The sequence below is a fragment of the Phycodurus eques genome, chromosome 4 (genome assembly GCF_024500275.1).
Source record: "Phycodurus eques isolate BA_2022a chromosome 4, UOR_Pequ_1.1, whole genome shotgun sequence".
Taxonomy (NCBI): Eukaryota; Metazoa; Chordata; class Actinopteri; order Syngnathiformes; family Syngnathidae; genus Phycodurus; species Phycodurus eques.
The window spans coordinates 26,812,620-26,825,987 of NC_084528.1; the positions used below are offsets into that span (position 1 = coordinate 26,812,620).

General features: G+C 40.9%; 1 protein-coding gene across 1 annotated transcript in view; it reads right to left on the reverse strand.

Annotated features, from left to right (window-relative positions):
- si:dkey-12j5.1 (uncharacterized) overlaps positions 1-13,368 on the reverse strand; it is a 31,731-nt gene that overhangs the window by 11,853 nt on the left and 6,510 nt on the right. The window contains exon 9 of the mRNA XM_061675760.1: positions 8,588-8,641. Coding sequence (XP_061531744.1) covers positions 8,588-8,641 — 54 coding nt within the window. The remainder of the gene's footprint in view (positions 1-8,587; positions 8,642-13,368) is intronic.

Below are 13,368 nucleotides of genomic sequence, written 5' to 3' on the forward strand. Positions count from 1 at the left end.
TGCCGTATTCATGTGGAGCCAAGATGTGCCTTCACATTGAGGGCACCTGCAATTTTCTGCCACAATCCCGCTTTTACGGCGACAGCACTTTTCAATTAAAATGCTTCTGGATGTACTAAATTATAAAAAGACACCCTTGTCACCACATCGAACCACTTTCATAGTTATTTGGTGAAATGGCCAGCTATTGCCTTTTATCTACTTATTTACACTACTAATCTCAATTGTTATGTTTTTTTTTTTTTTTAATTCCATAGTAGCCCTTAAAAAGGCACACACAGTCACACTCCAGTCTGTGCAACGGCAATTTACTGAAGTGTGGATATGAGCACTTACCGCTAGCATTACAGTATGTTCGCAATTAATGAATGTTCTATGATACTATAGTACTCAAGGTGCAGGTCTTTTCAAATTTAGAATAATGAAACACTGGCCTTGTGAGGATAAAGCGGTACAGAAAATGGATGGATGGATGGGTGGATGGATGGATGGATCGATGGATGGATGGATTTGACTCAGGCCACCTGAAAATAAACCCAGCACTAAAACATTTGTAGTGTCACTGGATGGAGATTGAACGGAAAACATAGGAATAATACTAATACTGAATGATCTGAGCATAATATAAATGAAACTAGCTTGGGCTGTACTTAAAAGGTGTCTCTCCAGTTTCTCTGCACTTAAATGGTTCCTAGCAATTGATAAGGAGCAATTACGGAGCAAGCATCTTGTCCAAGGTCACTCTGACAAGCTCACGATCAGGCTTGGCTCCAGCCTGCAATCTTTCACTTACTAGACAGACAGCCAACTATCTATTTTGCCCACTCATCAAGGAATAAAATTACAATAGTTTGCTAAATGTTGTGAGTGTTTTTCGTCCTACATTTAGGTGGATAATACTAAATGATTAAGCTGACAGTGGAATTATTTCTTTGGACTTTGCCTCGAAGATCATCAACAGTAACTGAGGCAGTAAATAAAAGTTTACTCATTGATAAACATGTTTCTGTTCATTCTGAGACAACATTACACAGGATGCTCTCGCATATTTATTATTATTATTTGTCATCACCACCTACCCATCCACCCTTTTGGCACACTAATAATTTGCTTTTAATGCATGGCCAACGGGATATAACATATTTCCTGGTGTCTTTTGATGAACTTTAATGAATATTACTAATTCTAATATTTTTTTGTACATGATAATACATTCTGGCGGCACGGTGGACGACTGGTTAGAGCATCAGCCTCACAGTTCTGAGGACCCGGGTTCAATCCCCGGCCCCGCCTGTGTGGAGTTTCCATGTTCTCCCCGTGCCTGCATGGGTTTTCTCCGGGCACTCCGGTTTCCTCCCACATCCCAAAAACATGCATTAATTGGAGACTCTAAATTGCCCGTAGGCATGACTGTGAGTGCGAATGGTTGTTTGTTTCTATGTGCCCTGCGATTGGCTGTCAACCAGTTCAGGGTGTACCCCGCCTCCTGCCCGATGACAGCTGGGATAGGCTCCAGCACGCCCGCGACCCTAGTGAGGAGAAGCGGCTCAGAAAATGGATGGATGGATAATACATTCTAGAATAACAAATGCATTGTCATATTGAAATGATCTCAGGGTATGAATGGTTTGGCCCTTAATTGCGTATGTACCATAATAGTTTGAAAAGAACAATCAAGTTGCAATAAGGTCAAATGCAATTAACTGTCTTTTGAATGTGATGGACTTTATGAGGAAAGCATTTCATAATTAGATCAACATTTAAGAAATAATTAAAAAAGAAAAATGTGTCCCATGTTGAGAGTGAATGTGCTATTACAAACACACAAAATTTGAAAAAGTTCCAAATAAGAGTGTGACCTGTCTTGCACTCACAAAGAATGCGCAAAGAAAAAAAAAGAAGAAAAAATTTAACTGACATCTCCAAATCCAATGTATTATCAAACTGCTGCCTGTTATATCGAGTAAACAGCTTCTGCAATAATCAGACTCTCCCATTTTCATTTGAATTGATCAAGCAGAAACTGTCAAAAAATTCTGTGAGGAAGAAGACATATATTACGCTTTGTTATACTTCAGCAAAATCTGGGAAGCTGACATAATGGAGTGAATAATAATACGTACAGCCCTGCACCGTGTCGTGACACTATCTTTACTTTGGGGAAATAGGATTACATCTGAAGTTACTGTGCTTACCAGAGTCAGTATCAGCCCCAGCAAGGCCTCCAGTGACAATGTAGCACAAGCAGCAGCATCTTAAATTTAAAAAAAAAAAAAAAAACATAAAAAAAATCATAAGCCACACTCAAGTCTTGTAGCAAAGGGATTGATGGGGCTGATAATGGAACAAACTTGTTACAGTGCAAAGCAGGTATATTCTTGGAGAGGAAACTTTGTGTACATAATCACATGTACTGCATTCTGGGTCCTCCACCTTTTGAACATCAAGTTCTACTCTCTATATACTTGGAGGTGTGTGTGAGACTCACTCATGTGAGGCCAAAGATCAACGCCCACCTGTCTTTGAGCATCACAACACAAATATTGGCATTATTCATCGAGGGCAAAGGCAGAAGTGCAGTGCCCCTCGACCACTTCTCTAACAAACACATCAAGCTGTGCCATGCTGGATTCGGAATTGCTGCTAAATATGCTGAGTGGGAAGCTGCCCCCTGCAGCCAAACTCACCAGAACATCAGCAGTGCCGGATAAAGTGTTTGCAACGCTCTCATGATTGCAGCACCAGCAGGATTTCATTTCCAATCAAGGAAATACCTCAAGCAAGCCTTAAACGAACGTCCTCTCCTGTCCTGAGCACACGTTTTCCCCCCATTTTGTCCTCATAATATAGTCGCCGCGATCCACTCGTTGTCGTCGCCACAGTAACGAGTGTATCCGGTCGGGTTTGCGTTGACGAGATAAAGCCCGAGGATTGTAAAAAACGGGATGCGGTGGTACACAAGGTTTTATTGGAGTAGTCTGACATAGTGCAATCTTGAAAGAGCAAATTTGTCTTGTATTCTGAGCCGGGCATTACGTGTTGTCTGTCTCAGACGTGCTGTCTGTTCCACACCGCCGACATGTTTATTTATTTATTTATTTTTTTAAATAACTTTATTGGCCGTCAGATATTTAAAGGATTATGCCAAAAGACACACAAAAAGACTAAAAATAAACTAGCTTTTGGATTCAAATATACTGTGCACGATGGCGACGCAGAGTAAATGTCTTCTGCGGATTGATAGGGTCGGCGAATTATGACATTAAAGCCGATCAGATGATCAGCATAAAATGCTAATTATCAGCCGATACCGATAAGGCTGATAAAATCAGTGTAAAGTCTAATTATTGGTTCTCCGGTCATCATCACGTATTTGCCACTCGTGGGTCAATCTCAGACTTTTTTGTGCACTTTTCCAGCAAATCTTTGTCAGAACTGCAGGACGCTACAATTTTGGACATCTCTTGCATACTCATCAGATAAGAAAGAAAATAATTTGAAGGAATAATAGCCAGCCAAAGTATATAACACATACAAGCATAAACTACTTAACAGATGGTCCTCTGTGAAAAGTTTCCATAAAATGAAGATTAAAAACCTCAACCAGAAATGAAGAATGCAGCCAAGCAAGCTGTCTAATTAAGAACTTCAGAGACTCTCCTTTACCCTTCAACAATCCAAGACAGAGGCACACATAAATTAATTAAATAAATGCCATTGCTGTCAATCAAAACGCTTGTCATTTCAAAGTGGAGGCCCATCTCAACTCCCATACGCCACTGCTTAAGAAAGAACAATAGAATCATGAATCAACTAGGAGGAACTGGAACGGGCGTTTGTGCTGCTTTGCCTTAGTAGTCTCCAGCTTTCTGACAAGCAGAAGCGGAGATGAGCCGGCAGGAGCGAATTTATCTACTGTACTTCAAGAAATAAGAGAGGACACAGAGGACAGGGTGTATGCATTAGAAAGGGAAAATATAACAAGTGCAGTGCAAACTGACTAAACACTTTCTGCCCATTAAAACTGGAGAGTGTGCATTTGCAACTGGCCAAATGCCCGCTCGCAGGCAGTGTCACAGTTAAATCTCTATAGTAAGTTTTAAAGTTCAGCCCCCTGATGACTGCTCCCAATCTGTCAGCTGAGGCTTTGTGCATGAGTGTGTATGTATTTGTGTGGGAGGCTGAGCCTGAGGGGGAGTGTGGGAGAGACACTGTGGTGCTCTTTGACACTCTGTGGCGCACCTTCGCTTTCTGCATTGCGCACTGTGGGAATTCCAAGCACAGAGGGACGACAGAGTTCCTACTAGCGCACATAAAAATACTGCCATTCACGCCACTCTGTAATGAACATGCGGTTTCTTACTCACTGCGGAAGCAGGAAATAAAAATATGCGAAAAGGAGACATCTCTTTGTGCAGACACACACACACACACACACCAACAGGGCTAAAGCAATTCATCACTAGTTTGAAGTGTCCTCTCAGTTTTTGCATTACCCTTGTACTGTTCGGGTTAAATTTTACCCTTTTTGACGTTTGACAGCAACAAAAATTCTTTCACTAAGAAATATGAAGACTTTTCCTAAAGTGACCAAATACACAAAGTTGAAAATGTATTAAAAATGCCGCTTTTTTTTTTTTATACAGGTGCTACAAAGTTTATGTACACAGAAGCTATTTTGCATCAAATTTTATCCGTGTCTACTAAAATGGATTTGAGATTTAACAGTGTGTGTTAAATCAGGGGAAATGGTTCATACTGCGGCATAATCATGTTGGAACAGAAAAGGGAATTCCTCAAAATTACAAAGTGGGGAGCATGCAAAATGTCTTGGTGGATGAGATTTCACTATAATCCAATAAAAACCTTTAGCATTAAACTACAACATAGTCACACTCAACATTTCACAAATATGGGCAATGTAAAAACTTCAATTAACAACTAAAATACATGTTTTTGAGATGTGGGAGAAAGCCAAAATATCCACTAGGAGAACAGACAACAGGTGAACAGGCTAATTGGGAACAGGTGGGTGCCATGATTGGGTATAAAAGGAGCTTCCTTGAATTACTCAGTCATTCACAAGCAAAGCTGGGGCGAGGTTCACCTCTTTGTGAACAAGTGCGTGAGAAAATAGTCGAACAGCTTAAGGACAATGTTCCTCAACGTAGAATTGCAAGGAATTTAGGGATTTTATCATCTACGGTCCATAAAATCATCAAAAGGTTCAGAGAATCTGGAGAAATCACTGCATGTAAGCGGCAAGGCCGAAAACCAACATTGAATGCCCGTGACCTTCGATCCCTCAGGCGGCACTGCATCAAAAACTGATATCAATGTGAAAGGGATATCACCACATGGGCTCAGGAACATTTCAGAAAACCAATGTCAGTAAATACAGTTTGGCGCTACATCTGTAAGTGCAACTTGAAACTCTACTATGCAAAGCAAAAGCCATTTATCAACAACACCCAGAAACGCAGCCGGCTTCTCTGGGCCCAAGCTCATCTAAGATGGACTGATGCAAAGTGGAAAAGTGTTTTGTGGTCCGACGAGTCCACATTTCAAATTGTTTTTGGAAATTGTGGACATCGTGTGCTCTGGGCCAAAGAGAAATGGAACCATCCGGACTGTTATGGACGCAAAGTTCAAAAGCCAGCATCTGTGATGGTATGGGGCTGTGTTAGTGCCAATGGCATGGGTAACTTACACATGTGAAGGCACCATTAATGCTGAAAGGTACATACAGGTTTTGGAGAAACATATGCTGCCATCCAAGCAACGTCTTTTTCATGCACGCCCCTCCTTATTTCAGCAAGACAATGCCAAACCACATCCTGCACGTGTTACAACAGCGTGGCTTCGTAGTACAAGAGTGCAGGTACTAGACTGGCCTGCCTGCAGTTCAGACCAGTCTCCCATTGAAAATGTGTGGCGTATTATGAAGCGTAAAATACCACAACGGAGACCCCGGACTGTTTAACAGCTGAAGCTGTACATCAAGCAAGAATGGGAAAGAATTCCACCTACAAAGCTTCAACAATTAGTGTCCTCAGTTCCCAAACATTTATTGAATGTTGTTCAAAGAAAAGGTGATGTAACACAGTGGTAAACATGACCCTGTCCCAGCTTTTTTGGAACGTGTTGCAGCCATAAAATTCTAAGTTAATGATTATTTGCTAAAAACAATCAAGTTTATCAGTTTGAACATTAAATATCTTGTCTTTGTAGCGTATTCAATTAATTATAGGTTGAACATGATTTGCAAATCATTGTATTCTGTTTTATTTATGTTTAACACAACGTCCCAACTTCATTGGAATTTGGGTTGTACAACTGAGGGAAACAGCAGTCAATATCAGCACCTGACCTGTGAAGTGAACTGCAATTTAGATTTGGCTGCAAAACACAAGTGGAGTATCTCCTAAAACCATTGCTGCCTCTGTCAAAGAGGTAATGTTTTCTCTGTGGGTGGTTTATCTGTCTGCTCGACTGCCAACTGCTTACAAAACTAACCAAAAAACAATAAATTGGAGGAATGCTGCACGGAACATGCCACAAAAACAATCTGGGTGATATAGGATTGCTGTTCGTAAATACCTGGAGTCATTTACTTTTCGATCTGACTTTTAGCAGTCAAATCCATCAATAAAACAGTATTCTACAAGCTGAAGAACATATCCAGAGAGAAGGGTTGCATGTTTCAAGCTAATCCATGCTTTTATCTTGAGTCCACTTGACTATTGTAGTGGTCTTCTGACCTTCACTGGGGTCGCGGGCGTGCTGGAGCCTATCCCAGCTATCTTCGGGCGAGAGGCGGGATACAGTTTGAACTGGTCGTCAGCCATCGCAGTTAGCCTCAAGTGTCACTACACACAAATGGAATACAGATATGAAGTCAGCCCCAAGTGTCAATCAATGTTTTTTAAGTCCTGGTTAAAAACTATTCTTTTTTTTTTTCATGCTATGGATTGAGCATTTTAGAGCATTTCCATTTTTTAAATGATCTTTCTTGCACTGTACATTTTTAGTCATTTTAGCAAGCAGTATTATTTTTCTGTACTCTGTTTTTAAATCTCTTTTACTTTTTGTTTTTAAATGCTTTTAATCATATAAAATATTGAGTTACCTTGTGTATGAAATGGGGTAAATACATAAATTTACCTTGCTTTGCGTTATACTGTATCTATTGGACATTGGACAAAATACAGCTTTACTTTTTGTCGCCCAATATAGATTGAATTTGACATGATGGAATGAAACAGATCAAACAAATGGGAAAACCTTGCCAGCATTTGTCAATGCTTGGCTCGTTCAACACCCTAGCTCCGCCCCCGTTGTAATTGTATCAAAAGCCAGACTCACCATTCGTTCCAGCATAGAGAGGGCAGAGAGAGTTATCCTACCCACTCCCTCAGACCGGCTAAGTTTCACAAGGATTGTAAAATGAGGGGAAATATGCTGTAATTCTTAATGCTTGGAGTATTTTGACAAAAGAATGTCACAGACATAAAGACACTTGGGAACTGTTCAATTGTGGAGAAAAATCATAATGTTGTACATTATGGCATATCCAGGCATATCCAATGTTCTAAATGTATATTTGATTAAAAAGTTTTAGATTATTCTCAGTGGCTTCAATGGTGCACTGTGCAAAAATTCCACTTTGACGCCTCTCCCATGCACCTGCAAACCCAAACCACCAACAAAACCAACCACTCCCCACCCCCTCTCATAATTACGTAATGTTAATTAATTTGAACCAAAAAAATAAGGACAGAACATTGCAACTTGCAATCGTCGATTGTCAAGCAATGAGACCTCCATAGCTGGTTAGCTTGCGTTTTTAACTAACCACTCTCTAAAGCAAGATCATACACAAGCGGCCGTAACAGTCACTTTCTAACAACAACGAGCTAACTTTAGCTCCTCCCCAAAATACAGACATCTTCGACCAACAAAGACGTCGTACATCCTTATCGATAGCCTCTCAGTTTATTAGCAAAATCCTCGAAGATGCCTGATTTCTCCACAAGAGGGCGCACATTTCACTTACAAACACCAATGAGTCATATGTCATGATGCCATTTCACTACACGTTGCGGCCACCCTAGAAATGCCGCCCTGTGCAGCCGCACATATTGCACATACCAGAAACCACCTGCAAGTTACCTGGCATCTTTAGATGCAAAAGATGTTCTGATAAGACGTATGAATAATGCAGTGTACAGAGAAATATGAAAATTGAGAATAGTTGTTGATATCTCTAACACGACTTCTTTTGCAACTTTCTTGTCATAGCCATTCAACAAACACAAATTGCTTTTGCAGTGAGAGTGGAATGATATATGTGGACCAAAAATAAGACTTACAAATGAGAATGACGCCACGCTTACAAATAGTTCCAGCCTATTTGAATAACCAGCCGAGACTTGGAGTAATAAATATTAGGATCATTAATCCTCAGAGAAAGGTTTGTAGATCCTAGTTAATGCTGTAGTAGTAATAGTGGGTAACTGGGAAGGTATAGGTGAGGTAGTTTTTCTTTTATCCTGAAAATTTGCTGGGCCTTTGCTTAAGTACTTACCTGAACAACCTCATCGTCTTCTTCCAGAAGACCCTCCAGTACTTCCACTGCCATCTAATGAACACAAACAAAGACAGAGATGAGACGCAATTAGAATGAAAAGCTGAAAAGAGCTTTTCGAAGAAAGAAAAGAAAACAAAAAAACAATCAGAAACGCTCCCTGACACAAACACGGTCTGTTGAATCTCCTCGGCAGCCAGATCAATCCGAGTGATCCAAGAATCCGATAAGCATCTGGTCAAGCCGCATCCCGTATACACAAGGCTGTAGATACAAAGACAAGACAACCGGCACAGCCATTGACAGACACGCTCAGCAGTGCTTATTGTGCAGTCAATAGCCACTTTAGCTGCTCTGCCCGATAGCCTTTTTAATCTTTTTAATGACATTTGGAGTCAATCCACTGTTTGTTTCCGCCCGGCTCGCCACTCCGCTCTCTGATAAATCTAAATGGCAGTGTGAGCCGTTGTCCACATTTCTCCCCACTCGCTCGTATTTTTCTAAATCGTCCTCTTTGGCGTCCTGGAGGGACGCTTTGAGCTATGAAAGGAGTCAAATGTTGGGTGACCTTTTCCTATAGCACGTCATTGTTTGGGTCAGTTGCAGTGGGAAGGTTCTATTACGGGAAAAAAAAAGACTGGAGGGAGGCTGTGTTTGTTTTGCTCTCCCTCTCTTCCTGTGGATCCTGTGGTTGTGCTGTGTGTGCATGCGTTTGAGAGGCCCCAGGTGATGATTTATTGATTTTTGTCAACTTCAGGTTGGAGGTGACTGTTAGCCAATCACCCATGGAGAAGGGCAAGAATAAAAGGCACGTACAATGTAGAGCGCACACGCACAACACTGTAGTTACACAAAAGAGTAAGTACAATAAGCAAGGTCTTGTTATGGCATCCTTATTCATTGGAGAGCGTATAAATTCCGCCGCCCTCTCTCTTGCTATTTGGACTTTTATTTTCATTAAGCGTGTGCGGCTCCGGAGGCAATAAAGAGGTGTGCGGCCAGGATGCACAGAGGGAGAGAGGGGTTAATTGAGAATACCTTGTTAGGAGTGTACAAATGCCCATTTCAGTTGAGTGATCGCTGGACTAATTATCGGATGAAAACGTACCGTCTTTAATGAATTGATGTCGAATTAAAAATAGACAAAACAAAAACACTTGATCCCAGACGACAACAGATGGATGCATGCCCAGTTTTAGAAATATCTGCTTGACTGTCGTCATATCACTACGCTGTGACACAGTAATTTGAGGTAGGGAGGTGTAAGAGATGACAGCAAAGATCTGTCTAGGTGTGAAGCGGCCGTGGAACAGGCGTTTTTTTAGAGCAACAAAAATAGAACAAGCAATATCTGGGAGCTACGATAAGTGAGCAGCGATAACAGTTCCATCATCGTCAAGTGCCGAGCTTCCTAACTACATTGGTCAACCCTGGGGGCCCGTGATTAAAGATTCAGATACACACTAAACAACAACAACAAGCAAAAAGACTAATATATATGCGCCGCTATGGGGGAGAGAGTGGCCGCTTGCTGAGCAGATGAGCCTGCATCATAAAGAACAGAAAAAATGGTCAGCGATCAGCAGCACCACAAAGATAAATGCACACGCCTCAAAGTCACGACGTTCGCATTGTCCTCTTTATTTAAGCACCTTTATTTCTAAGAAAAAAGAGAAACGCTAGTTGGCAGGAACTCATTTTTAATAGCTGTTGTGTGCAGTTTGAGCAATCTGGCGGCAATTTGGTTTAACAGAACCATTTTACCGGCGTGCAGCAGCAGAGAGTCGAGAAAGACAAATGACTCCACAAGCGAGGGCAAACAGTATCCGTGACACACACACGTACACACAAACAGTAACGCTTAAGTAAATAAATCCAACGATGGCAGGTCTAACTCACTGGAAAGTACAAGCTGCATGCCTTCGTGAGCTACATTTCAGAACACAAACGTTCAATGACAAAAAAAGTAAACAAGAGCAGAGGAGGGAAACCAGCCATCAGCTAATAAATATGCTGAAAGACACCTTAATAGCTGTCAGGGGACCGTCTGTCTGTCTGACTGTCTGACTGTCTGCCTGAGGTGAATTAGTGGTGCCCGTGACTGTAATACCAAAAAAAAAGAAAAAAAAAAGGGGGGGTGAAGACATACAAAGGACCACACCAGCATTTTTTCCCCACAATGAAAACTTGAACATGATAACATAAAGTAGAAATAATTAGATCATTTTGCCATGATTAACACTGACCATATTCAGTGTACTGCAATTTATTCCATCTGGCCATCAAATATTTCCAAATAATGGACAATGTTCCCACTATAACATACTCATCATTTAGCAAAGGTAGTGTTGTTTATTGATTTTACTTTTTACATTACATTAGTTAACTCCCTTTTATACTTGTGTTACCCGCAACTTCAATTATCATCACGCTCTCATCATTCCTCAATGAACCTTTTTTGTAGTACCGGTAATACACTTGTATATGGGCAGTAGCAATGTTAAAATTGAAACTTTGGAATTAGAACAATGTGGGGGTCGAGCAGCAACCATAACATTCTAATGTATGTCTAGCTCTATTCACCAATGAAGCCAGTCCTAATATTCATATTAAATTTAGATGAGAATGGCTTCACATTTTTAAAATCCATTTTTAAAAAATATTCCATATTGCAAAGTAGCCTACTAAAAAGACAATTCTGGCCAGCGGGATGCTCCTAAAACCCAGACAAGCAGCTCAAAAGTGTGCTCCACCCAAACAATTATCACATTGTTGTCTGTCAGTCATTAATTCTTCATTCTGCGACCATAAAAAAAAAAACATTCGCAAAAAAAAAAAAAGAAAAGCAATAAAAAGCCACAAGCAGTCAAATTGAATGATTTGTTGACGGAAATTAGGCATCAAAGATCAATATCTTACATAACCTCAAAAGCAGCAATCATGCAACTCTTTTTACAATATTTGAGCTATTACTATAGTAAGATTCCCGCTATCAAACTAGTGAAATGTGTTTTTTGTAGACTTGAAATTGAATCATTCAAAAATAGTTGCGGTCACAGCTTGCATGGTGTGAGGGAATATGAAATACTTTCTTAGCCAAATCGTTGCACTCAGTTGTTTCTGAGCTGTTTAAATGCACTCATCTTCGAAATGGAACGCTTTCACAACTATGAAGTTTAAGCCTTGGCAGATATTAGATGGCAAGTAACACACTTAACATTCAGTGGTGTAGATGTTTCAAGGTGTTGAATTGCTGTCCTCACTAACACACTTTATTTAAAAAGAGACATGCCATTCTATCTGCTATTTCACTGCTCATTTTAAATAGGTGGCAAAACAGCAAATTACTTATTGAAATTTAATCTTTTGCCATAATCACTATTGAGATAAATGTCATACACCAAAGTTTATTTGGCTGTGATTCTCGTACTTGTTTTGCCAAACCCTTCATTTCCCCCAATTCCAACTAACACATTAGTGGATGGAATGTGCAGGGCCAAACTGGACCCACTAGACAAAGAGCTCAAAACAAACAGGTGTTTTTCTTCTAACACTGTTGCTCTTCCAAAATGCACCGTTAGACGTGCAGTATGCTTCTTTGGCAAATGGATACTATATTTCAAAGCCTTGGCGCTGTTCCGCAAGACCAAACAAAGCACACGATGGAGAAAAATATGGACAAATTGTCAGTTTCTGGCAACCTGCTTGGGAGGTTGCCTTCAAACTAAAAACTTTACAGAGCACAAAGTGCAAGCAGAAAACTTTGTGAATTGTTTTATAGTCTGCTGGGAGACTGTGTGTGTGTGTGTGTGTGTGTGTGTGTGTGTGTGTGTGTGTTCATATTCAATCAGGATTAGTCCCAGACTGAGACGACGGACAATAATAAAAGATTGCCACCGTCTGTAAACTCATTTTTCTATCACAAACATCCAAATTGCGGAACAGATGAAGAACAAAAATTGTGTGGAGGAGGTGTAAATGAATATAAATGCATACATGCTCACACAGGAAAACACTGATGATATTATTTATGAAGCAGTGACAAGTGTCTGCAGCTGGTGACATCGACAGCCGGATGAAGACAAATGACATGTCAGAAACTGTGAACTGAAACGCTGTCATTTCGCTGATACACCTGACAGCCCATCCTCCCCTCCCACCGCCGCCGCCCGTAATAACCGTAAACCTCTCGACAAGAGTGAGCGCAAATTAATCGGTGGATCAGAACAGAAAATATCCGAAGCGCTGTTAGCGTGGTGGAAATCACAGAAAATGACTTCAAACACTAATGAGTGTGATGTTCTGCACTGGACCGACAAGCGTGTAGCCGTACACCAAAAAAAAAAAAAAAAATCATGGTAATTAATATGGGGAATTGATGGGTGATTAAGCGAGAAACTGTGGCGTAATAAAGATATTGTGGCAGCAACTCATACTCCAGCTTAATTTATACCTCCACTAAGCGTGAATCACTAGAACCGGGGTCACCAACATGGGGCCCGCGGGCGCCAGGTAGCCCGTTAGTAGCCTGTGGGCCTTTTCTAAAAATAGCTCACCCGTGATGGGAGACTGATTTGTTTGGAATGTTATAGAAGTGATCATTTCAAACTGTGACCACTTGCAGAGATTTACAGAAATAAAGGTTTGGATGTTGATGTTTATCTAGTTCCAACCTTTTTAAATCCATCCATCTTCTGAGCCGGGGTCACGGGAGTGTTGGAGCCTATCCAAGCTATCATCGGGCAGGAGGCGGGGTACACCCTGAACTGGTTGCCAGCCAA